The sequence below is a fragment of the Cibotium barometz genome, chromosome 54 (genome assembly GCF_041138505.1).
Source record: "Cibotium barometz isolate CiBa-2024 chromosome 54, ASM4113850v1, whole genome shotgun sequence".
Taxonomy (NCBI): domain Eukaryota; kingdom Viridiplantae; phylum Streptophyta; class Polypodiopsida; order Cyatheales; family Cibotiaceae; genus Cibotium; species Cibotium barometz.
The window spans coordinates 40,608,217-40,634,090 of record NC_141099.1 but is presented as its reverse complement, the minus strand read 5'-3'; the positions used below and the strand labels follow the sequence as shown (position 1 = coordinate 40,634,090).

At 46.2% G+C, this 25,874-nt stretch overlaps 1 protein-coding gene across 3 annotated transcripts in view; it reads left to right on the top strand.

Moving 5' to 3' along the window:
- The window catches only part of LOC147608157 (uncharacterized), a 57,408-nt gene extending 33,756 nt beyond the window's left edge, over positions 1-23,652 (top strand). The window contains exons 2-3 of one of the 3 annotated variants that reach the window (XM_086789591.1): positions 22,512-22,593; positions 23,257-23,652. In XM_086789591.1, coding sequence (XP_086645717.1) covers positions 22,512-22,593; positions 23,257-23,370 — 196 coding nt within the window. In that variant the 3' untranslated portion in view covers positions 23,371-23,652. The other 2 variants (XM_086789592.1, XM_086789593.1) reach the window with 2 other exon arrangements.
- Positions 23,653-25,874: the final 2,222 nt, after the last annotated feature.

Here is a 25,874-nt window from a genome sequence, read left to right as displayed (position 1 = left end):
CGGATGCGGCGTGGACGGAACAGCGACGGGGGGCCTGAGTGTCGTAGACGGACGGAGCAAGCAGGTTCGTGACGGAACAGCGCCGGAACGGAAAGGTGTTGACGGCGACAGGTCTGGGCAGCCAGCTGGGGGCGCTGACAGAGAAAGGGAACCGACAGGCAATGGCCGGGTGGAGCTGACGGGACTACGCCGGCTGCAGCGCTGACGGAGCTGGGCGGCGCTGGTGTGGGTCGCCGGCTTCAGGGCGGTGCCGCCCGCGAGGCTGGGCGGTGGTGGTGGGCTCCCCACTAGTGCCGCCCGTTCCTGGTGGCCGGATGGTGGAGCAGCGACGGAACCGGCGGACGGAAATCACGGACGGACGGCGACGGAAATTCGCAGTCGACGGAAAAACACAGCGTCGACGGAATTTCACAGTTTTTTTTTTTTTCTGCAGTTTCTGCACAGCCACCACTAAACAAATGTTGGGTGTTGGACTCACACACTCACACACACAAACCTGCACATTAGGGTTAGGTGCAAGGTTGAGAAGCTCACACACAGAAATGAGAGAGAGAGAGAGAGCCAAAAGTGTGGTATCCACAAAATGCAAGTCAACCCTTGCATGTGTGCCACATCCATATAATATAGAACTACAAAATATTATATGTGTCCTTTCACACTTGATGTCCAAGGGGAAAAACCACATGGGAAAAAGTGCCCTTGGTTAAGCCCTGTTCACACATAGCACTACCATAAGTGAGCATATGCCTACACGCAGCAGTGCCTTGTGAGGATGGCCCACGTCTGAGAGCAGTAGCTGCCGCCTGAAGGAGCAACAATACATCAGCCGCCTGGTAGGGTAGTAAGCGCAGCCAGCAGAGCAGAAGGTACACAGCCTGCAGTACAGAAGGTACAGCCTGCAGTACAGAGGGTACAGAGGCAGTTGCAGCCAGCCGCTTGTGGAAAAACAGGCGCAAGAGAATATGATCCCCGGTTGATTAACATGCGCCAGATAGAAGCGATGGATTCTACGCTTGAAGAGAGCCCTTTTTTTAATAATATTCATGTGGAGTTAACCTTAGTGATACCCACGCATGCATGTGGGGGATTAGTGGGGGTTGGTGACCATGCCCACCCCCACACTCACTTAAAAGTGGGGCTCCCCACCTTGGCCCCTAAGTGGGTGCCCAAAGGGGGTGCCCACTTTTAATTAAATGTGAACACCTAACCTTATAAAACAAAGGGGTTAGAATAAAATATTAAAACAACATGTGTAACATACTTACCACCTGTTCACATGCACTAAAACTCGTCAGAATACAGAGCAGACTTCACGACTCACTGGCAGGCGTCCCCGCTCAATAAGTAACACGTCAAACAGGCAAACACACAAATACATGTCATGCGAAAACAGTTTCAAACATGCAAAATATGTGTGCATGTGCAAAAAGTAACATGGACATATCTCCCGTTCATGGAACATGTACAAAATATCTGTCGGCACAAAACTGGCACGACATAAAACATAAAAACCTGGTCTTCCTATGGAGTGACAGCCCCATAGGTAAGACACAGTTCCAGGCACGAGTTTCCCTATGGTGTGACAGTCCCATAGGTAAAACACGGCACGAATACTGGCTCTTCCATGGCGTGACAGTCCCATGGATCGAACACAGTCCAGGTCATACACGGGTGGCACTGGTCTGGCTCCCGTCCATACGACACCATCCTGCTAACACACGGGTGGCACCAGTCTGGCTCCCGTCCATGTCAGCAAAATACTGGCCTCTTCACACGAGACACCGGCCTGGCCTCAAGTGAACGAGACGCAAAAACTAGGAATGGACCAAATGGTCGGCCAATTGGTGACATCCCCCCGGGCTTCTAAAGAGTTGACCTCAACTGAAAAGCCTCAAGATATGCCTGCAACAATTGCGGATAATCTGCAAAATAATCCTCATTTACCCACTTGGCATCAATAGGCAAATAATTCTTAAACTTCACAAGGTATCTCCTGGAAAGCTTTCCTGCAGGTAGCTTTCTCTCCTTGTGAAAAACAATCTGTTATGGCTGGAGGATCTTCTCAAGCTCTTCAATCTCTGGCGGATCTTCTGTGACAGGCTCATCAGGATCTGGCCCCACATATTTCCGAAATAGACTCACGTGAAAAGCATTGTGAATCTTCCAATGACTAGGTAAAGCAAGCCTGTAGGACACTTCATTGATCTTCTGAATCATCTTGAAGGGTCCATAATAGCGAGGAGAAAGCTTAGGATATGATCCTTCTCGTCCTGGCCTCTTCCGAAGTCTAGCCTTCTCAAATTTCAGCAATACCCAATCACCTTCTTTGACTTCCATGTCCCTTCTATGCTTGTCAGCAGCCATTTTATGCTTATCCTGAGATCTTGCAATGGCTGTCTGCACCTGACCAAAGGCAACATCCAAGTCACGAACATATTCATCAGCTGCAAAAATCTCATCCTTAGTACGAAGGATGGGTGGCAAGACCACTCTGCCATAAATAATCTCAAACGGAGCCTTTCCTGTGGAAGCATGGATTGTATTGTTGTAGGCAAACTCAACAAGTGGAAGATACTTCTCCCATGCACTCTTTTGATCTGCTACATAACATTTCAATAAATCCAATACGGCTGAATTTGCAGCTTCACTTTGGCCATCCGTTTGGGGATGATAAGCTGATGAAAACTCAAGCTTAGTACCCATATTATCAAACAAAGCCCTCCAAAATAGGCTTGTAGTCCTGGGATCTCTATCCCCAACAATGGATTTAGGCATACCATGATGCTTGAAAATATTAGCAAGAAAAAGCTTTACCATATGATCAGCTTTGATGGTTTTCTTGACAGGCAAGAAGTGAGCTTGCTTGCTAAACCTGTCCACAATAATCCAAATAGCATCATTCCCATGCTGGGATCTAGGCAAATCCATAATAAAATCCATCGTGATACTTTCCGAAGGTTGCGAGGGAATAGGCAATGGCTGAAGCAAACCTGGAGGCTTTTGCCTATCAAATTTCACCTTTTGGCAAGTAATACATGCACGCACATAAGCCTCAATGTCTTTACGCATGCTTGGCCAAAAGAAATACCTCTGAATCATGCGAGTAGTAGGCATAATACCTCTATGACCAGCATAAGGTGGAGCGTGACATTCGTCCATAACCTTTGGACGCAAATCCTTCACCACACATAGGCAATTATCCTTCATGAGATAACCCTCATTGATAACATAAGAGGCATGTGAGTGACCAGCCATCAAATCAGTCCATATATGGCAAAAATCAGCATCCAAATGATACAAATCTCTCATAGCAGATAGATGTCCATGAGAGGCCACTGAGATTGCAGCAACATAAGGCCTCCTAGATAGTGCATCGGCCACGACATTTTTCTTTCCTGGAGTATGCACAATCTGAAAATGAAACATGGAAAGAAAATTTGCCATTCTCATCTGCTTCTCTGAAAGCTTGGTTTGAGATAGAAAGTATCTCAAGCTTTGATGATCTGTCTTGACTACAAATTCAGCCCCAAGAAGGTAGTGTTTCCAAATCTTTAAGGCGTGAATTACAGCCAAGAGCTCTTTCTCATAGATATCCATATGAAGCTCAGCATCATGCAAACGACGGCTCTCGTATGCAACTGCATGCCCTTCTTGATTTAGGACAGCTCCTATGCAATCACCACAAGCATCACATTCAACCACGAATGACTTGTGCAAGTCAGGAACAATCAATACTGGACCACATATGATCGCATGCTTGAGCTGCAAGAAAGCATCCTGTTCCTTTGAAGTCCATTTGAAAGCAGTTTTCTTCTTCGTGAGATCATGTAGAGGAGTGGCAATCATAGCAAAATGCCTTATGAAACGCCTGTAGTACGAACATAATCCTAGAAAACTACGTACTTGATGTACGTTTTGCAATTCGGGCCAATTCCGAATAGTCTCTATCTTTGCAGGATCCATTGTAACTCCATCCTTGGATACAATATGACCCAGATAATGAATCTCTGAAAGGAAAAACTCACTTTTCTTGGCATTGACGAAAAGTTTATGCTTCCGCAACTCTTCGAACACTGTGACCAAATGAGTTCTGTGTTCCTGCTCATTCTTGGAGAAAACCAAGATATCATCAAAGAAGACTCCTGTAAACTTGCGATGGGGTCGGAATATCCTATCCATCATACGATTAAAAGTAGCAGGAGCATTGGTGAGACCAAAAGGCATTACCAAGAATTCATATAATCCGAAGGCTGTCCTGAATGCAGTCTTATGGACATCTTGTGGCACCACGCGTATCTGTTGATAACCACTCTTCAAATCAAGTCTGCTAAAGCAAGCCGAACCATCAAGCTTATCCAAGATATCATCAATACGTGGAATAGGAAATCTGTTCTTGATGGTAAGCTTGTTTAAAGCTCTGTAGTCCACACACATACGGAATGATCCGTCCTTCTTTTGAACAAGAAGCACAGGAGAGCAGTAAGGTGAGGAACTGGGCTGAACCAAACCTTTCTCTAAAAGCTCGTTTACCTGCTTCATAATTTCTTCTTGTTGTGCAGCACTCACTCGGTATGCGGGTTTGTTAGGAGGAGAACTACCTGGCACAAGATCTATACGATGATCTTCGGGCCTTTGGGGAGGTAATTCACCTGGCAACGAGTCAGCAAAACAGTCGTTGAATGCATTAAGAAAATTCAGCCTATCATTAGACATAGCATCCACATTTTGATGATTTGGCACAAGACTATCACGCACAAAAACCAAGTACGCTGAAAGACTCTTTTTCATTGCTTTATTAATTTGGATGTGTGATACAACTGGGATGGAATCCCCTTCTTTGCCAGCATCAATAAAATGCATGCGGCCTTTATGCATAAAAGAAATCATATTAGACTTGTAGTCTTTGCGGGGCTCAAGCCTATGGTGCCACGGCTTGCCCAACAATACATCACATCCATTCAGAGGAGCAACTAAGAAATGCTCATTATCAAGGTAGCCCTGAATATGGATACGCAACTTCCCAATCAAAGGGGTAACCTGCACCTCTTTACCAATAAATGCAGCTTCGGCTTCAATCTGAGGTCCCATGTTTTCAACCTCATTTCCCAATGCAGCTGCCATTTGCATAGAGATGAAATTGTCAGTTGCACAGTCATCAAACATGAAGAGTGCGGGCTGATCCTTGATTTGCCCCCAAGCCTTGCAAACCATACGCTCTTTTGCATCATGACCTGTTTTACCTTGCACATCAGGAACTGCATGAACATTTGCTTTGGTGTGCTTGTCTTCGTGCTTTGGTTTGCGATCTGGGCATTGCCGAAACATGTGGTCTTTGCTACCACAAGAAAAGCATTTTCCATCCTTGGCATATTGCTCTCTTTGCTCCGGGGTTAATCCAAATTTGTTCTTCCTTGGGCCCTGTTCTTTAGATGTGTTATTTTCAGCTTTACCACCCTTGTAAGGCTCCCGGAAGTTCTTTTTAGATGGCTGTCCGCCCTTTTGCTGATTTGGGGCAGCCTTGTCCTTCGCCTTGGAACCTCCTTGATCCTGCTTGATCTTGAGCACCAATTGCTCTGTAGCAAGGGCAGAAGCTGTGAGTTGTTGCAATGTATGTTTTGGGTGCAATTCAATACCCGATCTATAAGCAGGTTGCAATCCAGAACGAAACTTCCTCTTTCTTTCATCCTCAGTGATTAGCATGAAGGGAGTCACTTCCAGCAACACTTTCCAGAATTTGTTAACATACTGTTGCACACTCTCATTATCTTTTTGTTCCAACCTGTCCCACTTTTGAGTGAGAGTTTGCTCCGCATTGGGTGGCAAGAACTGAGCATAAAATCTATCTTTGAATTCCTTCCAAGTAGAGATGGGATCCTTGGTGATCTTTTCAGTGATCCACCAATGGGCAGCAGTCCCTTTCAAAAACATGCTAGCATGGCGCACCTTTGATTTTTCTGTAAAGTCCTCATCGCTAAAAGCAATGTCGAACTGTGCCACAAATGCTAACACCTTAGAAGCATCATGTTCACCATGAAAGACATCAAATTTGACAGATTTATCACCTGCTTTGAACTCCTTGAGCTTCCTGGCATGAGGCTCATGGTCCTCTCTTTTTCTTTTCCCCTTATCCAACGGGGTAGCCCTGTCTGCATGGGCTCCATGGGCCGTCATAGAAGCTTCATGGGGCACGGTGGCATGTGCTCCACGAACTCGAAGCTCAGATGCATGTGACTTACCTGCATATGGCATGGTCTCTCCATGAGACAACTCAGAAGGCAAAATTTTTCTGGAAGTAGACCTGTCACCATGAGATACATATCTTGCATGCATGTGACTTTCGTGCTCTCCATGAGCACTGGCATCATATATCTGTCAGGCTTAGTGCCTTGGGGAGAAGATGCATGTCGAGAGGTGACAGTCACCTCTTCCTTTTGCATAAAAGATTTCAGCCTTTGGGATGCGGGATCTCCATGCTTCAAACGAGGTGGATTTCTGAATTTCAGCTCTCCGTCATCCCTATCACCTTTGCGAAGGAGATAGGCAAGTGCCAACTCCCTTGGTTTCTTGCCCACTTCACGAGCCATTGATTCAAAAGTTACATCAACCATAGCATCAGCCTTCCTGGCTTCAATAGCACTTTGCAAATGTGGATCTTCATGCAAGAACTTTAATTCTTGCTCTTGAGCCTGCAAAAGTTTTCTCATATGTTCCATTTCAGCCCTCATAGCATCAGGCTCTTGTTCAAGCATAACTGTCTTTCCTGGAGACAGTTGACCCTTGGATTCACTATCCATAACCCTTTCAAGGGGCTTGTGTCTTCCTTGCAGGGCATCAGACCCACGAGAAGCACTAGATGGACCCCTCGAATTTGGTACTTCCAAAGGGTTGCCTTGGCTGTCCATTGTGTTTTAAGTTTGCTAAAAGCGGGATGTCCAGTACACAGGTTCGTTTCCCCACTAGGAAGAGGGAAACAACCGTGCTCTGATACCAATGAAACCGATCCCGTCAAGTGGGAAAGACTCCGTTGGACACCCACACGCTTAATAGCACAACTTTAAAACCACAAATATGAATTGGACAACTTAAAACATCTTGAAATTTAAATGAAATGAAATGGAAAGATGGACACCAGCACTGGGGCCGGAACGGGCCGACCCCCCCCTCAATATATGATATATTTATTGGGGGTATTTAAAGAATACAATGCTCCATGGGTTCCAAGAACCAGATAATGTCCATGTACATATGAAAACAGTACCAAACAAGTAGGCTCGAATTTCGATGTAGAAACTCGAAGCAGAACGACCACTAGCGTGGTCCAATCTCTGCGGTCCTGTGCTTTCACTGGACTCCGCGGAGAGCGCCTCACTGGTGTTCCGAGACCACGCACAAACAGGCGCTCTCGTACTAACGCCTGGCTCTCCCGATCTCAGCACCTTTGGACCGAGGTTCGCCAATACAGCTTGGACAACCCGGCACCGAACGGGTGTTGGCCGAGCACGATGAATCCTCTATGAGATTTAAACATAAAATACTTTCTTCAAATCTGAAAATCACTTACTTGTAGATGGTCGATAGAAAACCCATACTCGTAGTATGATGAAATCACCCAGGTGATGCGAAGTCTCCTTGTAAACACCAGTGGAGAGGTTGTACCACCACTTTCAAGGTAGAAAAACCAAGAGATAGCTGTAGACAGCCGCCTGCTGGAGCACAGCCTGATGGTGACGGATACACAGCCGCCTGGGGAAAACAATTCAGAGGTAGCCTGGGTGTGCAGTTTAGTAACGCCCGGCTGTAGTGCACAGCCGCCTGGGGGAGCAGTAGAGTTGAGACGTAGCCTTCATGTGATGGCAGCCATCTCTGTATAGGCAGAGCAGCCTGCTGGAAAACAGGCGCAGCCACCTGTATGGAGGAAGTAGCCGCCTGGAAGAGAGAGCATGCATGGAGTTAACAGCCGCCTGCAACAGCACTCGACCACCTGTACAGAGGCAGGCGCAGCCAGCAGCAGAGCGTCGCCTTCAGGAAGAGCATGCGCAGCAGTGCCTTGTGAGGATGGCCCACGTCTGAGAGCAGTAGCTGCCGCCTGAAGGAGCAACAATACATCAGCCACCTGGTAGGGTAGTAAGCGCAGCCAGCAGAGCAGAAGGTACACAGCCTGCAGTACAGAAGGTACAGCCTGCAGTACAGAGGGTACAGAGGCAGTTGCAGCCAGCCGCTTGTGGAAAAACAGGCGCAAGAGAATATGATCCCCGGTTGATGAACATGCGCCAGATAGAAGCGATGGATTCTACGCTTGAAGAGAGCCCTTTTTTTAATAATATTCATGTGGAGTTAACCTTAGTGATACCCACGCATGCATGTGGGGGATTAGTGGGGGTTGGTGACCATGCCCACCCCCACACTCACTTAAAAGTGGGGCTCCCCACCTTGGCCCCTAAGTGGGTGCCCAAAGGGGGTGCCCACTTTTAATTAAATGTGAACACCTAACCTTATAAAACAAAGGGGTTAGAATAAAATATTAAAACAACATGTGTAACATACTTACCACCTGTTCACATGCACTAAAACTCGTCAGAATACAAAGCAGACTTCACGACTCACTGGCAGGCGTCCCCGCTCAGTAAGTAACACGTCAAACATGCAAACACACAAATACATGTCATGCGAAAACAGTTTCAAACATGCAAAATATGTGTGCATGTGCAAAAAGTAACATGGACATATCTCCCGTTCATGGAACATGTACAAAATATCTGTCGGCACAAAACTGGCACGACATAAAACATAAAAACCTGGTCTTCCTATGGAGTGACAGTCCCATAGGTAAGACACAGTTCCAGGCACGAGTTTCCCTATGGTGTGACAGTCCCATAGGTAAAACACGGCACGAATACTGGCTCTTCCATGGCGTGACAGTCCCATGGATCGAACACAGTCCAGGTCATACACGGGTGGCATTGGTCTGGCTCCCGTCCATACGACACCATCCTGCTAACACACGGGTGGCACCAGTCTGGCTCCCGTCCATGTCAGCAAACTACTGGCCTCTTCACACGAGACACCGGCCTGGCCTCAAGTGAACGAGACGCAAAAACTAGGAATGGACCAAATGGTCGGCCAATTGGTGACACTACCTTAGGCGATGCTCCGGCAACACTCCAGTCACTGGGTTGGTTCCACATCCAGGAGCTGAGGGGGTGTTAGCAGTCATCTCCTGTCTGTACATTACACGCTAGGGCCTTTGTTGTGGGTGTGCCCGCCCATTAGGTGTTTCCCCCATTTTCCCCTATTTTTGTGGTCGTGGGGCGGTAGTGTGTAGGTTGGCTATTTTCAGACCTGGCCAACTGATATATGTCTTGGCCGACTTGCATATAGTGGCCAACTTGCTATTTTATGCAGTCGTGGACATTTAGGTGATGTCGGTTGCTTTTATGCTGACCGACTAGCACTGTGGGGTGATATAAATATCACCCCTGGCCCCCACACCTCTCGTATCATTGGGTATCGTATGTACTAGATCTATTGTATATAGCAGAGTTTATACAGCTTCTCTCTCTCTCTCTCTCTTCTGTGTTTGTTCTTCCACACCTAGTTCTGCGTTTTCAGGCTGGTCGTTCTCTCTTGCGTTTGCTCATCTTCATCGTGGAGTCTTGTTGCGTGTGCTCTTAGTTGTTTGTCTCATATCCGTTGCGTATTCCGACATAGACGTCATAGGGATGCATTATTGAAACCACATACTGATAGGCAGACCCAATATGATACATCCCAAAGGGTCATTATTGATTTCTTTAATCGTCAATAGCAGAGCCCATGCTATGTATCTAGAGCTAATCCTCGGATTACCAAGCCCAACCCAACGGTAAACTAGGCTATTGGCTATCTATAGTAGGTAGCTATTTATAGCGGCTGTTATCACTATATAAGTGATGCCTTGGATTATTATTTGGTAGTCAGTTGTGTAGTGCACTTCTGATGGGTCTGTGCCTGGACGAGAGTTTCTACTCCTGCCGTGGACATGGCAGATCACAGAGTCTTGCTGAGCGCCCTTGTTGTGGTATGGGATGCTAGTATTGACTGGCATGTATTTGTGGATTGGAATATTAGTCCTTGGCTCGGGGTGGATTGAAACTGATCCTACGGTTAGGTGGTGAGCTTGCGTGCACCCTGTTTAGGTGGTTTCTCTAATTTTGTGCTGGACTGTGTTAAGGAGATCTTGGTTAGACAGGTTTGGGAGGCCTCTTACAGCCCACCACCTACACTAGCGTTCCGGTCGTCCGCCTTAAGAGGGCCCTCAATGATAGAGCTTGATCTATTTTGTGGGCTAGATGTCCCCGATCCAGAGCATCACGACCTTCCAGTGGATAGATGCGGATCACGGAGGTTCTTTGACACCATGACATGCTTCCATCACAAAGGCCAGATATTCTCCCAGCCATCAGATTCGTATTGGGTGAGAAGGGCATCGTTATTAGTTGATCATGGCTAGTTTCTCCCGTACAGGGTTACATGCTATCACATGTGTATACACTAGTGATAATCGTTTTTCCTTTTCTCTCTATTACTTTTTTTATAACTCAATATATCCATGGTGGTATTATCATTGCATTGCTTATGGTCTCATCAACCCTTGAGGTCTTTTGTAGACGTTAGTATCTCTTTCTCTTTCTTTCTTTTTGTAAGCCCAACGGGGCGTGCAATGACAGACTCAACCACATGTCCAAGAGATAAAGATATATAGAGAGAGAGGGGAGAGAGAAAGAAAAGAAAGAGAAAGATATATTAATCGTCTTCTAAAGACCCAAATGGGCCTATGAGACCAAAGTGATACAATAATGTCCATGGCATATCTCATCATGGAATGGAAAATAAAACAGAAAGAAAACATAAACATAGCTATCTCACTTAGGTGATACAAAACTGTCCACTTAGGAGAGGAGGGAATAGGGATCTAGCACAGTACACCACACTAAGCGGGGAACGGGTCCCACTCCCTTTCAGGAATTTATTCAGGAACAATCCAAGAAACCCAAGGAGTCCATGTCGAGACACGAGATCTCTGATGCCGAGCACACCATGGGGATGACCCACAAGTATCTCTCACTAGGCTAGTACCAGATCAAAAATCCAAATCCAAGTCTAGATCCAAATCCCAAGTCCAAGTTCCAAGTCCAAATCCTAAGTCCAAGATCCAAGTCCAAGCTCTAAGTCCAAATCCCAAATCCAAGATCCAAGATCCAGGCTCCAAGTCCAAATCCTAAGTCCAAGATCCAAGTCTAAATCCAAATCCAGAATCTCAAAGATGGGCGGCAGCCAATTGGGCTGGGCGGTGGCGGCTGTGGGGCGGCCAGGCTGGGCTGAGCGGCGGCGGCGAGTGGATGAAGATTAGGGTCTCCTTGCTCTCCACAAGCTTGATGCCCAAAGCAAGAGGGCTCTAGCTTCTTTTATACTTGGGGAGGGCCTTGCTTTTTGCCAAAAGCAATACATTATGCTTTGCTCGTCTCTTTTTGCTTTAATATTTTAGTAATAATAAAATATTGCTCATCTTTTACCAATGTTCTTGATTTATGCTTTTCTAGCTTTAGGGCCTAGCTTTTTGGCCCTGGAGCTGCTTGTTGTAAAAGCGACCTTTAGCTTTTTGGTTCGGCTCTGCCTCCTCTTTCCAATTGGCTCGCGGTCAACTTAGTTTGACTTTTTTGCTTTTCGTTGCTTTTGACCAAAACTGGTGCTTTTTCCTGTGCCAACTTCATGAACCCTGTTTCAATGCACATGCCTTTCTCGTTGAGTTTCATAGCAATTCAAGGCCTCTATTTAGCAAGGGGTATCTCAAACTCAATGATCTTGGTGCGTCGTCTGTGACAACTGTGCTCCCCCCTGCTATCGCTATTGCTTGCGCTCCCCCCCCCCCTCCTCATCCTTCGCCGCCCTGCTTCCTTGCGTCGCATGTGCCCCCTCCTGTCCGCCCTCGCCTCTTGCGCCTGCCTTTGTCCCCCCCTTGCTCCCATCAAAGCCCCTGCCTGCTTGCGCTTCTGGGCATCCTTTCTCCCCTTCCCCTGCCTTCGCACCCCCTTGCTCTCGCTAGTGCCTCCCCCCCCCCCCTTCCTTGCTCGTGCCCACATCTCCGCCTCCCTCCTTTCTGTCCTGCCCGCCAGCGCCACTTGGCCCCCCCCCTCCCCCCTGAAAGAATGTGCACAAGTGGAAGCAGTGAACATGAGAGAGAAAGATTGCAAGCAAGAACCGAGCTTTATTAGCTTGAGGTTACATAGTACAAGAGCCAGCGAATAGGGCAAGTAATGATATATAGAATGAATAAAGGGAGCACCTCTTATATACTTGTGCATGAAGCAGTCGGCTATAGGAAAACAGGCCAACAGCTCCACGACAACATAAATAGAAGGATGCAATATTTTAACACCCCCTCTGCATCTTGAAGTGTGCAAAAAAGTCAGAAGAAAACTGATGAGGAAGGTGCGACTATGGACACCTCAGCATATCCAGTACTGAGTACACCTCGAAAAATGCACATGTCAGCTTGTTGTCTTCAGAGAACATAATGCCACTATAAAGAGCAAAAGAAAATCTACTCGGCTCCAAACTCAAAGTAGAACTGTGAACACATCACATCCAATAACCTCGAACAAATGAACATGGAACACATCCTGTCCATAGTCTCTTGTGACATGTGAGAGGTGAAGACCGTAGTAATCACAACCTTAGTCTAACTGCTCTTAAAGATGTTTAAGAGATAGACAAATATGTGTCAATGCAATGCAGCTATATTAGATGATGAATGCGGCTACAATGAGATCTGAATAGATCTATGATACTGAATATGCTGCCTATATGCTGAATATTCTGATATGCTGAATGAACTGCTGTCCCACTCTCTTTCCCTTGTCTCCTGGGAAGGCTGAAGGGATGGCTTTGGGGCTGAAGCAATGCTGATGGGATGCTGAAACGCAGATGTACTCCTGTTACCTGGGAAGGAAACGCTGAGGAGAATAGATGCGTTTGCTGAAGATGATGTACTGAATGCTGAATATGATGGACTGGTTGCTGAATGATGATGCGTTGGCTGAATATGCTGCTCCCAAAGCTTCCTGGAGGAGAAACGCTGGAGAACACTGGGCTGAATGCTTCTGAACTGATATGCGATGATGTTCTCAGCCCTTCTGGAGTAGAAACGCTGAGGGGCACTTGGCTGAATGCTGAATGGAGAGGCGCCTGTATATATATGTAGGAATGCTGCTGGTCGGCCAGCATAACTGCTGTCGGCCAGATGAAATGTCCAAGACTGCTGGTCGGCTGCCCCATAAATGAGCCTAAAAATTGCATAAATGCCTGTAAAATGCCTGATAACTCCTGATGATGTTTATGATGCTATAATGATGCCATGTCACTGTACACCTGAATGGTGTGCACGTGACATTGTGTCACCAAACTTTGCATTTGATTAGTGACCATCATTTGGAAATCTGAAAGGGATTCCATTGGCTTGTCTGGAACACAGATGCCTTCAAGGGTTGTCGTAGATGAAGAAGAGGTATTGTTTAAAGGCTCTTCCATCTGCAAAGATAGTGCATCGAGACTAGGACAAGTATTGTCCAAAGAGTCATGTGTAGTGACTGAAGCCATACTGCAAGAGTCTATATGAGAATTATCCTTTGTACCATTCAAGGTAGGAACTGGAGCCTTCAGACTTGAAGAATCTTCATTCACCATTGCAACTGCATCGGTTATTGTGTAAAAGACACAGACTTCATTCTGCTGGGGCGGTGACAAGGCTTTTGTTTTTGCCTGGACCACAGCATTGAGAGTTTCCAATGTGGCTATGAAAAGCTCACCTGCTAACGAGCTAATCACATGATATTTCTTTTTTTTGAAAGACTAGCACAGCCTTTTTGCAGTAGATAAACCCATTAGGCAGTAGATAAGATTTAACTTACTTGGTCGATTTGTATCGAGGGCCTTCAATTGGAGTCATGCCACAGCCACGCACTAACGCAGCACACTGCAGAGTGCGTGTGTGTGTAACAGTGCGGGGTTGGAGAGAGAGAGAGAGAGAGAGAGAGAGAGAGAGAGAGAGAGAGAGAGAGAGAGAGAGAGAGAGATGCCCCTACCTGGCCCCTGCTCTACGCGACAGACGGCGATGGAGAGGATAGAGCTGATGGAGATGCGCGTTGCTGCGGCCGACAAGGTTCGAGACAAGAACTATTCCCTCTCTACAACCATCTCTCTCTCTCTCTCACACGCGTGTGAGAGAGAGAGAGAGATGGTTGTAGAGAGGGAATAGTTCTTGTCTCGAACCTTGCGTGTGAGAGAGAGAGAGAGAGATGGTTGTAGAGAGGGAATAGTTCTTGTCTCGAACCTTGTCGGCCGCAGCAACGCGCATCTCCATCAGCTCTATCCTCTCCATCGCCGTCTGTCGCGCAGAGCAGGGGCCAGGTAGGGGCATCTCTCTCTCTCTCTCTCTCTCTCTCTCTCTCTCCAACCCCGCACTGTTACACACACACGCACTCTGCAGTGTGCTGCGTTAGTGCGTGTGTGCTGCGTTAGTGCGTGGCTGTGGCATGACTCCAATTGAAGGCCCTCGATACAAATCGACCAAGTAAGTTAAATCTTATCTACTGCCTAATGGGTTTATCTACTGCAAAAAGGCTGTGCTAGTCTTTCAAAAAAAAGAAATATCATGTGATTAGCTCGTTAGCAGGTGAGCTTTTCATAGCCACATTGGAAACTCTCAATGCTGTGGTCCAGGCAAAAACAAAAGCCTTGTCACCGCCCCAGCAGAATGAAGTCTGTGTCTTTTACACAATAACCGATGCAGTTGCAATGGTGAATGAAGATTCTTCAAGTCTGAAGGCTCCAGTTCCTACCTTGAATGGTACAAAGGATAATTCTCATATAGACTCTTGCAGTATGGCTTCAGTCACTGCACATGACTCTTTGGACAATACTTGTCCTAGTCTCGATGCACTATCTTTGCAGATGGAAGAGCCTTTAAACAATACCTCTTCTTCATCTACGACAACCCTTGAAGGCATCTGTGTTCCAGACAAGCCAATGGAATCCCTTTCAGATTTCCAAATGATGGTCACTAATCAAATGCAAAGTTTGGTGACACAATGTCACGTGCACACCATTCAGGTGTACAGTGACATGGCATCATTATAGCATCATAAACATCATCAGGAGTTATCAGGCATTTTACAGGCATTTATGCAATTTTTAGGCTCATTTATGGGGCAGCCGACCAGCAGTCTTGGACATTTCATCTGGCCGACAGCAGTTATGCTGGCCGACCAGCAGCATTCCTACATATATATACAGGCGCCTCTCCATTCAGCATTCAGCCAAGTGCCCCTCAGCATTTCTACTCCAGAAGGGCTGAGAACATCATCGCATATCAGTTCAGAAGCATTCAGCCCAATGTTCTCCAGTGTTTCTCCTCCAGGAAGCTTTGGGAGCAGCATATTCAGCCAACGCATCATCATTCAGCAACCAGTCCATCATATTCAGCATTCAGTACATCATCTTCAGCAAACGCATCTATTCTCCTCAGCGTTTCCTTCCCAGGTAACAGGAGTACATCTGCGTTTCAGCATCCCATCAGCATTGCTTCAGCCCCAAAGCCATCCCTTCAGCCTTCCCAGGAGACAAGGGAAAGACAGTGGGACAGCAGTTCATTCAGCATATCAGAATATTCAGCATATAGGCAGCATATTCAGTATCATAGATCTATTAAGATCTCATTGTAGCCGCATTCATCATCTAATATAGCTGCATTGCATTGACACATATTTGTCTATCTCTTAAACATCTTTAAGTGTAGTTAGACTAAGGTTGTGATTACTACGGTCTTAACCTCTCACATGTCACATCTCTGCTAACCAATAGTTCTGGAACTCATCCGAACCATGAAGGAAACTTGGTTGATCCTGGAACTCATCCAGACCATCAAGTGAACTTGCCTGTCTTTATACTTGGAACTGCGACACACGGGTCCCATGCTCTAGATTTAATATAAGAGAGCTTTTGAAAGCCCCCTCTCCCGCCCACAAGCTGTTTCTGGAAGACAGCAGCATGCGGGGGGATGCCCTTAGGATCAGAGTAGGACACCAGTCATGTTCTCTCCAGATTGTAAGGCCTTGGGAGAGTTGGGGTTATCACTAGACGAGTCAGTGTCAGTGTCATGTGACTTGTCTTTGCCCTTCTTTGAAGACTTGTCTTGTCCCTGGCTTTGCCTTTGTCCTTTGACTGACAATCCTTTGACAGGTGGTCTTTCTTCCCACACGTAACACCGACTCCAAACTTTCTTCTGCATTGTTGAGAGTGCCTGATCAGGTCGAATAGACGATGAAACTTTCAATTTCCCATGAGAAACTAGGATGGATTCCTCTTCCAAGAGGAGAGTACACAGATCATCAAACTCGAGGGAACGTGTTGTGATCTGAACCCGCAAAGCTCGAGAAACCATGTCATAATCTGCTGAAAGCCTGATAAGGAGGAGAGTAGCTAATTGAGAAGAGGTCAAGGCAGTACCCATTGCCACTAATTGGTCATGAATTACCTTAACCTTCATCACAAACGACTGCATGGAAGTCCCTGTTGTAAACTCTAGAGAAAAGAGCTGACTTAATAGGTTGATAGACCGCATTGTAGAGTCCCATGCATATAGGTTTGTCAGCTTTCTCCAAACTGAAGCAGCACAATCCAATGTTTGCACGGCGGGGGAGACCTCTGGTGAGATGGCTCGTACAAGTGCAGAGTGGGCTTTTGAGTCTTGATTCTCCCAAGCTGAAAGTTCGGTGAGAAAGGCATCCTCCTGGTCCTAAGTCCACTTCCTAGAGCTGGTAGGGCGTTCGGGCTTTCGTTCGTGGCCTTGAACAATCTCCCAGAGACCCTTGTGTGTGAATCAGACCTTCATCTGTAGCTTCCAGTGATCATAGTTTGTACCACTGAGCTTGTCCTCCTTGTTCGTGCAGGGGGGACCCATGTCTGCCTCAAAGAAGCTGTCTCAAACAACCTGTGTAGCTAAGCAATCCACGTGCTTTCTCAAGCACCTTTCCACATGATCCAACTAGGGACTAATAGCCCCCTTTGAAGATGCAGGCTGGACAACAGCAAAAGAAACCCAAAAAACACACCACCGGGAACCTCCTACCAAAAGAGGGAGGGGATCTTGGAGGGAGAAGAGCTGATGTGCCACTTGTCTGATGCACTCACTGAATCTGCAGCTAGACATCCTCCACTTGCCTGTGTAGAAGAAAACGCAGCCTGGGGGCTGGCCGACAGCAGTTGGAGAGCTTGTAGAGCAAAAAACGCAGCTAAGAAAGAGAAACGCAGCCACTGTTTTGAAAGATCTACAGCCTGGAGAATCTAGGGAAGCATAAAACGTAGAGGAACAGATTGTGCAGCAGCTAGAGCCTAGGCGAATGATACCATGAAAGAATGTGCACAAGCGGAAGCAATGAACATGGGAGAGAAAGATTGCAAGCAAGAACTGAGCTTTATTAGCTTGAGGTTACAGAGTACAAGAGCCAGCAAATAGGGCAAGTAATGATATATAGAATGAATAAAGGGAGCACCTCTTATATACTTGTGCATGAAGCAGTCGGCTGTAGGAAAACAGGCTGACAGCTCCACGACAGCATAAATAGAAGGATGCAATATTTTAACACCCCCCTCTTGGCCCCCCCCCCCTTTCCGTTCGTGCCTCTTGTCTTGTTGCCCCCTTTCTTCCTTTGTCATCGGCAGCACCCGCAACTTGCGGGCTTTTCTCTAATTTCGGCAAGTTTTGGCCTCTTCTGGTCTTCGCCCCCAAGAGGACTCCATGGTAGCCGCTCCGTCTCCCCTGATCGAGGCCGCCGTTTCTTGCCTTTCGTTTTTTGAAGTGGACCTGCAGCTTCTCGCTAACGAAGATTGTCGGTAGCTACTTTGCCCGTGGCCAACACAGAGATCTTCAAGCTAGCCTCTTGGGTGCGCCTGCAAAGATTGCAGATATTCATACATTGGGGCATGGCTACTACCAGGTTGAGTTCGATTCACTAGCGGCGTCTGATCTTGTCATGCAGTTGAGCCTTGTTGCATTGCGTACGGCCCATGCCTTCTTTGCACGGTGGTAGCACAGCTTTGACTCGGCATCTGACCCTCTAGCTGGAGTTTTAGGCTTTCCTGTGACAATCTGTTTTCCAGGCCTCGGGAAGGAATACCTTCTTCTTCTCCCGGTGATTGGTGGTGCCATTGGGAGAGTGATGGAATGCCCCCCCACCGTTGCCTTGGCCCTTGCACGAGCAGTCGGAATTCCATCTCTCCACATCTGTGCTGCCTCGCCGGATTCTGTGCCTGATATCTATTCCCAGCCTTCAAGGTGACCCCATTATGTAGAGAGTGGAGTATTCCGGCCTTCCAAGCCAATGTTTCGTTTGCAGACAGATGGGTCATATGGCGAGAGCCTGCCCTCGGCGTCAGTCTAGGAGACTACCCCAGTGGTTCCCCCTCCTACTTCCCACTCAGATTTGCACCAAGGGGCCGAGGGAGGAGTAGGTTCCCAAGCTGCGGAGCACCAGGTACCGACCATGGATGATTAGCCCGAGTGACGGATGGTTTGGCCTCGCCTAGGTCACTGGCCGAGCGCCAGAGCTGAGCGTTGCCGCAGTGTGCGCCAGGCTAGCAGCATGCACGAGGATTCGGTTCTATCAGAGAACCGTTATGAGCACTTATCATAGCACCCGGCCGCGGACGATGGGCCCCCTCCAGTCACGGCGAGCCTCCCCCCCCACGTGGCAGTCGATTTCTCGTCGTGACTCCTCTTCTGGCCCTTAGTGCCCAGTGGGGCCGGTTGACCCCACCCTCTCCTCGTCTACCCTTCCTCAGTAGCCTCCCTCTCTGATGGACGCCTCTCAGTAGCGTCCCTCTCCAGCCTCTCCACCTTCCCGCTCCTCCCCTTGCCTCCTCCCCCCCCTCCCCCACCCATACCTCCGACTCTACCTGCATTCGCTCCATTTGCCGCCGCCTCTTCTTCCGTGCCCCCCCCCCCTCTCCCTCTTTCTGCCTCTCCAGAGCGTTCTTGTCGGCCCCCTGCAGTCCCTGATTTGGAGAGGAGACAGTCATCGAGTTCCGTTCGTCGCCTGATTCATTGTTTCTCAAAGTTGGAGATGACCATTGCGGCCTCACTGGTGAGGGCTCTCCCAATTGAGTCTCCAGGAAGGCCCCCCAAGATTTTGGGGCTGTTTGTGGATTATTGTTTCTTCCGGTGTCTTCCGACACCAGGGACATACAGGTTAGAGGAGACTGTAGCCCCTATTTGGGTATGTGTGGTCTTCCACTACTCCAGACTCTCTACGCCAGAGAATGGCGTGATGATCTTCTCTTTCCCCTTGAGTGTAGCCCCGGGGACAAAGTGGGAGCCAAAGTCAGTGGCCGCTACCATTCAGGGCCAGGTAGTTGAGCTACCATCTTCAGGATCTCCGCATCACCGACGTTCTTACTCATCTATGGCCTTTGGCTAGGATGGAGCTTGGCGGATCGGCCCATAGAGACCAAGGAGGGGAGATGGTGACCTCCACAGCTTGGAGGTGCTGATTTTGGTGTTCATGCATACCTCTATCGTAGTACGCCTTCCCCCTTCTTACAGTTATCTTCTGTCATGTGCACAGTGTGTATCTATGAAGTATGGACGGGCGGGCGCCCAAGTGTGGACTCCCGATGACCGGCCAAGAGGCTATAAAAGGGTGGCCAAGGTTAGTCATTAGTCAGATAGAGTCTTGCGTGACTTTGTGAGAACTCTATGTTCAGGAGCTTGGATCTAGTGCAGACGTGCACCTGCATCATGCAGCCGAGGCCGGCAGCAGTCTCGAGGCCCGCGAGGGTAGCTTCGTGGCGGTATGGGACGTCACGAGGTAGAGATTGGTCGGTACGTCCATCTAGTTAGCTCAGCTCGTGGCTCGGTGGGGACAGCCAAGTCTTGTGGGCTTGCCCACGGTTGTCGAGGTTGGGAGGTGAGTCAGGCCTGCATCCCCGTCTTGTTTGTTTGGTTTGTTTGCAAGTTTCGAGTCTTGTACCAGGAGCGTTCCACGAGGTGATCCTATGGGGATTTGACACTGGTATCAGAGCAAGCCTCGTGAACGAGCAAGTCGGTAGGTAGAGAAAAAGAGGTCGAAGAAAAGGTATGAGTTCGAGAAGCTTGCTGTTTTTCTGTGCATACTGCTGTTTTTTCAGATTCAGTATGTTGCTTTTTCATCATAGGAACCCGTGATAATGGAGATTGTGGTCTAGAAAGGGTTGTTTGCTTTGCAAAGAAGAGGAAAGATGTTTCTGAACTGTGTAAACAGTTTCAGGAGAGAGAAAAAGAAAAGCCAGTCGGCTGTGTTTTTTGTAAGAGAGAGAGAGAGAGAGAGAGAGAGAGAGAAAGTGACGCTTGGAGGGGTGGTAGCGTTGCCTTTATGTACAAGTAGGCAGGCGGACCAGTACTTGCACGTAGGCGGGCTGGTACTCGCAGCCTGGTGGTATGTGTGTAGGCGCTGGTGTGCAGGCTGGCATAGGCGCCCATATGATGTGTAGGCGGCCAGGTATACGCACAGGTACACGCATGTGCGCAGGTGACAGTGCCAGGCAGGCGATCGCAGGTGCACACGGGCAGTCGACGGATTCCATTCGTGCGCAGAAACGCTGCAGGCGGCACACGTGGGCAGTCGACAGGTGGTACGCAGGCAGGCAGGCGGCGCTAAAATTACCGTGGAGAAAAGGCGAAAAAGCACACAATGGGTGGCGGATTTTTTTAAAGCTTTTGCTTTTAAAAAAAAAACCCCATGCGATTTTGAACCTTATAAGAGGGGTTTTAAAACTTCATTGCTTTCCAAGTGTTTTTTTTAAAAGAAAAGTAGAATATATATATATATATATATATATATATATATATATATATATATATATATATGGTGAGAGGAGGGGGGGGGGGGTGCAGGCTGAAGCGAGGGATGGGGAGGGGGGCGCATGAACGCAGGCAGAGGGGGGTCTCCAACTTGCTGGATCCAAAATGTTTCGAAGCTGAGGAGCTAAGAGATTATCTGTAGTTTAGGACTCTTGTGTGTGCTATATGTGTGATTCCACCACACTCTTCTATATATCTCTAGAAAACCCTACTACACACAGAGAGGAGAGAGGTGCATGATTAGACAACACACCATACCTTGTGATTCTTTGGCCCTACACCCACGGGGAGTCGTGAGAGGAGTCTCCCTCTAGAGAGGTAGACGCCCCCGTCTTCAGAGATTTCGACCCTTCACCTGCTAGCTTTGGCGCTCGGACATTCTTTGGCACCATGGAGATATAGTTAATATTGCGGCCCTGGATGACACATGATGAGTTTGTACACACCAGGTTTTTTTGCCTGCTCCATATACACAGGTAGTACATAGGCCTTGTTTTTCTTTTTAATGTTGTCTTGACATCCAGCTGAGTCATGGATCATATGCAACAACTTTTTGTTCTCATAGACCCTTCTGGTCTTTTGTAGACGTTAGTACAAATTTTCTTTTTTTATTTCTCGCAGTAGTTTATGTATCAGGCTCCTTATCAAGAGACCCAAGTTCAAATACCATTTCGTGTGCTTCAGTGCTATCGTATGGATCATATGTGGTCAGCTTATTGGCTATGCCTTTAAAGGAATCATCTCATCTCGTTACTCTTTCTCACTCTCTCTATCTGTATCTAGTTTTTCTTTTCCTTTTTGTAAAAAGTTTTGTAGAGATCAAAGAAGAAAAATTATTTCATTGTTACATTTTTGATGAACATTTCTAAGGCAATTTCACGTCGAAGGGAAGCAGCTTAGAGAGAGATTGATGACTTTCAAAGAAACCCTTCATCAGCCATATGCACTCCACTTTGGGGTGATAAAACAAACCTAGGATTTTGGAGGATACCTTCCATATATGCCCACGAGAGACTTTAATCATAACCATTTTGAGACCACCTAAGTAAAGATGATGCAGTTGGGAGATACTCACCAAAAGCCTTAGCCCAACAGGAGTCCACCTACTACTAGTAAAGACATGCAGCCTTATGTTACTTTTTTGTCCTCCAAGATTTCGGGAGGATAAAATGAATGAATTTTTGGAGCTAACCCAAGAAAGGAAGACCCTAGAAGAATACCGCCAAACTTTTGTTAAACTTCTCTAATTTCCTCTAGAGATGGATGAGGTAACTCTCCCCCATCGATTCATTCGGAGACTTAATCTGCTTTTGAATAAGCTAGTTTGGTGTTAAAAGACTCATTTTATCTCTCCCTCACTCCGCGCCCCCCCCCCCCCCCCCCCCACAACCACACACATACACCCGCACGCCTTGTTTCTTAAGCTTACGTAAGTGGCTTGGTTAGGATGTCAAAAGTTCTTATTGTGTTCATCGGTGAACTTATAATTGGTTAAGGAGAAGCAATGTTATTGGTTGACGGTGTAAAGCACTACTTTTGAACATTGTCCCTTACCATACATTTTCGGATGTTTATGCAGGGATGTGCAAAGTGGTCTTATGTTCTTGTTGGAGCAACCCGGAGAGTTAAAGTACCTTGAGTTTCCTTCCCTTCAGAGTGCGGTAATAGTTTTGAACTCTCAGTATATAATTGTGCGTAAGTAATTGTTTAAGAATATCAAAGGTGGCCTGATATTCTTTATTTTGGTTTGATTGTATTCAAGTTGATTGTTAATTGAATGGTGGACACCAACCACTTCCATTTATAGCAGAGGACATGGTGCTGCCCTGTGGGCAGCAGCCAAGCTGCGACATGAGCACAGCATGGGCAGCACACGAGGCAGTTTTGGACCAGTTTGGGGTAGCCTTAGCATGTAAAGACGAGCTTGGCCAAGGGGCGAAGGGTTGGGCACCAATGCGTGGGATCCTGCTAGGCACAACTGTGTGTGAAGGGGGTGCCTACAACCTTGCTTTTTGCCTGGCCAAACGATGGGCAGGGGAAATGGGTGCCCTAGCAGTGTGCATGGTGCCCTATGCACCCCAGGACCAACGTTTGGAGAGTAAGAATGTGATTTGGCACCTAGCATTTACTCCAGGATCTCAGTAACTTGGGCTGGATTAGTAGGGTATTGATCATCATTTGTACTTCCAACATTTAATTGCACTTTATTCTCGTACATAATAGGAGATTAGTGTTAAGATTATTAGTGTGTGTTTGTAGCACTAGTCCGTATGTATGGCTGACTCTATGTATGTGTACTGTACGTGCATGCACGAAAATTTCAGGGTACAATGGCTCTATTCACAGTTGCGCTGGTGATGGTGCTTATTGTGTTCCTGGCCACAGTTGACTCAGGTTTCAGCTATGTTGTGGCTACTGTGTTCCGCCGCGTCAATTGATCATTTTTTTTAAAAATTGTATGTCAAATTAGCATTGGAAATACATTCAATGGGGCAACCACGTAGGCTTCACATGAGATGCTATGTCAAATAGTCTCGATGGAGTTTATAATAAACCTCATCATAGGCTCTCCAGAAGGGTTGTGTATCATAAACTCTCCAAAAGGGTTGTGTGTTTTGTTGTAGAGTGCATAACAATGGATGAATGTTTTTTACATGCAGCTGATCGCATAGGCATGGCCACATAATGCCAACCTAACCACAAGAAGTTGAGTTTTGGAACATTAGCCTGGGGCCTTGTTTGTGAGTTACTAGTTTTGACTACAGATTCATAAAAGATGAAAGAACATAATATATCCACACAAGAACGTAAACTGCGAGTTTGAGTATAAAAAGATGAAAGAACATAATATATCCACACAAGAACGTAAACTGCGAGTTTGAGTATATTCCTTCGAAATTTTTTGGAATTCAAGCATGTGTTTTTCATATGTAGGGTCATATATATGATGTAATATGTCATATATGGCTCAATACCAAAATGGTGGAGAGAGATTCTATTAATGTCTATAAAGGCCTGCAGGGTTTATAAGGTCAAACTTTAGTACATGTTTTCCAAGTGTAGACATCATGTCAAAAACAGAACATGGAAAAAAGTAACAGCAGCAAACGTAAGCCAAAGGGTCTCATAATATATGTACAAAAGATGTGTATTCTATAATAAAACAAACAAAAGGGAACCATACTTGATTCTCATAACAGAAAAATACCATCCACTACTTGTATTGGCACATCTTTACGATGTTCTTTCTTAGGAGGAGGTCAAGGATCTTTGTGGCATGCAACACTTGGCTCTTTGCAGAGAGTGATGGTAACACGACAACAAGGGTTCCATGTGTTGTTTCAATGTTTGAGGACATTAAAGATCACTTAGAGGTGCTAAAAGGAATTATGAATTACATGCATATTTGAAAAGATGGGTTGATGTTCAAGGATTTGATGTAGCTTTCACCTTGTACATCAGTCCAGTGATCGGGAGACCATGGTAAAAGCACTAGAGAGATGAAGTCCAAGATGAAGGCTTTTATTAGAACTGTTGACCAAGAACTCTAGGCACACATGTGGATGATATAACTATTAATACTAATGATGTATTATTGTGATTGGAGGAATTTGATGATTACTATCGGACAACAAAGTAAAAGGCAAAAGCAAGCTTTTCAACTCATTGTTGATGTTAAAGGAAGACTTTGTTCTTATTTGACCACATTGAAACCAATATATCTTTTATTGTTGGGTGTAGCTTAGAGTAACATAGATGTTAATAGAATATATAAAAACTATAAGAGGATTTCAATACAATATTAGGTACCTGTACACAAAAAAAGAAATGTTAGTAATGTTGAGGTTTATAGAGATTGGAATAAATTTTAGATGTGTAACAAGAAGGATCCTAGCATTCAAACATTCGAATCTATCTTGGAAAGGGGAAAATAGAGGATGCTTTCACTTTAACAACATAAGCTCGAAGAATTAGTCCTTTGAAGTACTCTTCTCGTATCCATTTCATATCCATAGGCAATAAATTGTTAAACTTCAAGAGGAATGTCGTGACCATTGTCTTTTCTCTTTTTCTTATGGAATAGAATACGATATGTTTCGGTTGTAAGATTTCTTCTTGTTTTTCCATTGTTGGTGAATCCTCCAATACAGGCTCTTTTGGGAGTAGTCTTGTATGTGGCTTCAATAGATTGACATGAAAGACATTATGTATCCTCCAATGATCTAGAAGGTACAATTGATAATAGACATCATTGACCTTCTTGGGAACCTAAAAAGTTCCATAGTATTTGGGGGCAAGCGTGGGTTCCTTGTGCTTCTTAGCTTTAGGCTTTCTAAGTCTAACTTTTTCAAATCGCAATAAGATCCAATCCCCTTCTTCAAAAGCGACCTTCCTTTTGTGTTTATCTACAACTTTCTTTTGCCTGGCTTGAGATGTCTCAATAGCTCTTTGAACCTGTGGAAAGGTTGTATCCAAATCTTAAACAAACTTGTCCGATGAAAGATCTCTTTCTTGGACTTTAGAATGGAAAACAACAATGGTTTGCCATAAATAATCTCAAAAAGAGCTTTGCTTGTCGAAGAGTGAATGGTGGTGTTGTAGGCAAACTCAACCAATGGCAAGTACTTCTGCCATTGATCCTTTCCTTCAAGAGCATAACACTTTAGCATATCCAAAATAGTGAGGTTTGCAATCTCACTTTGTCCATCTGTTTGAGGATGATAAGCCGAAGAGAAATTCAGCTTTGTTCCCATGTTGTCAAAAAGAGCTCTCCAAAAGAAACTAGTAGTCCGAGGATCTCTATCTCCCACAATAGATTTGGCTAATCCATATTTGTTGAATAAACAATCTTGCTATATGTTCTGTGTGGATAGTCTTCTTCGTGGAAATAAAGTGGGCTTGCTTATTGAATCTATCAATAATAGTCCATATTTCATCATTC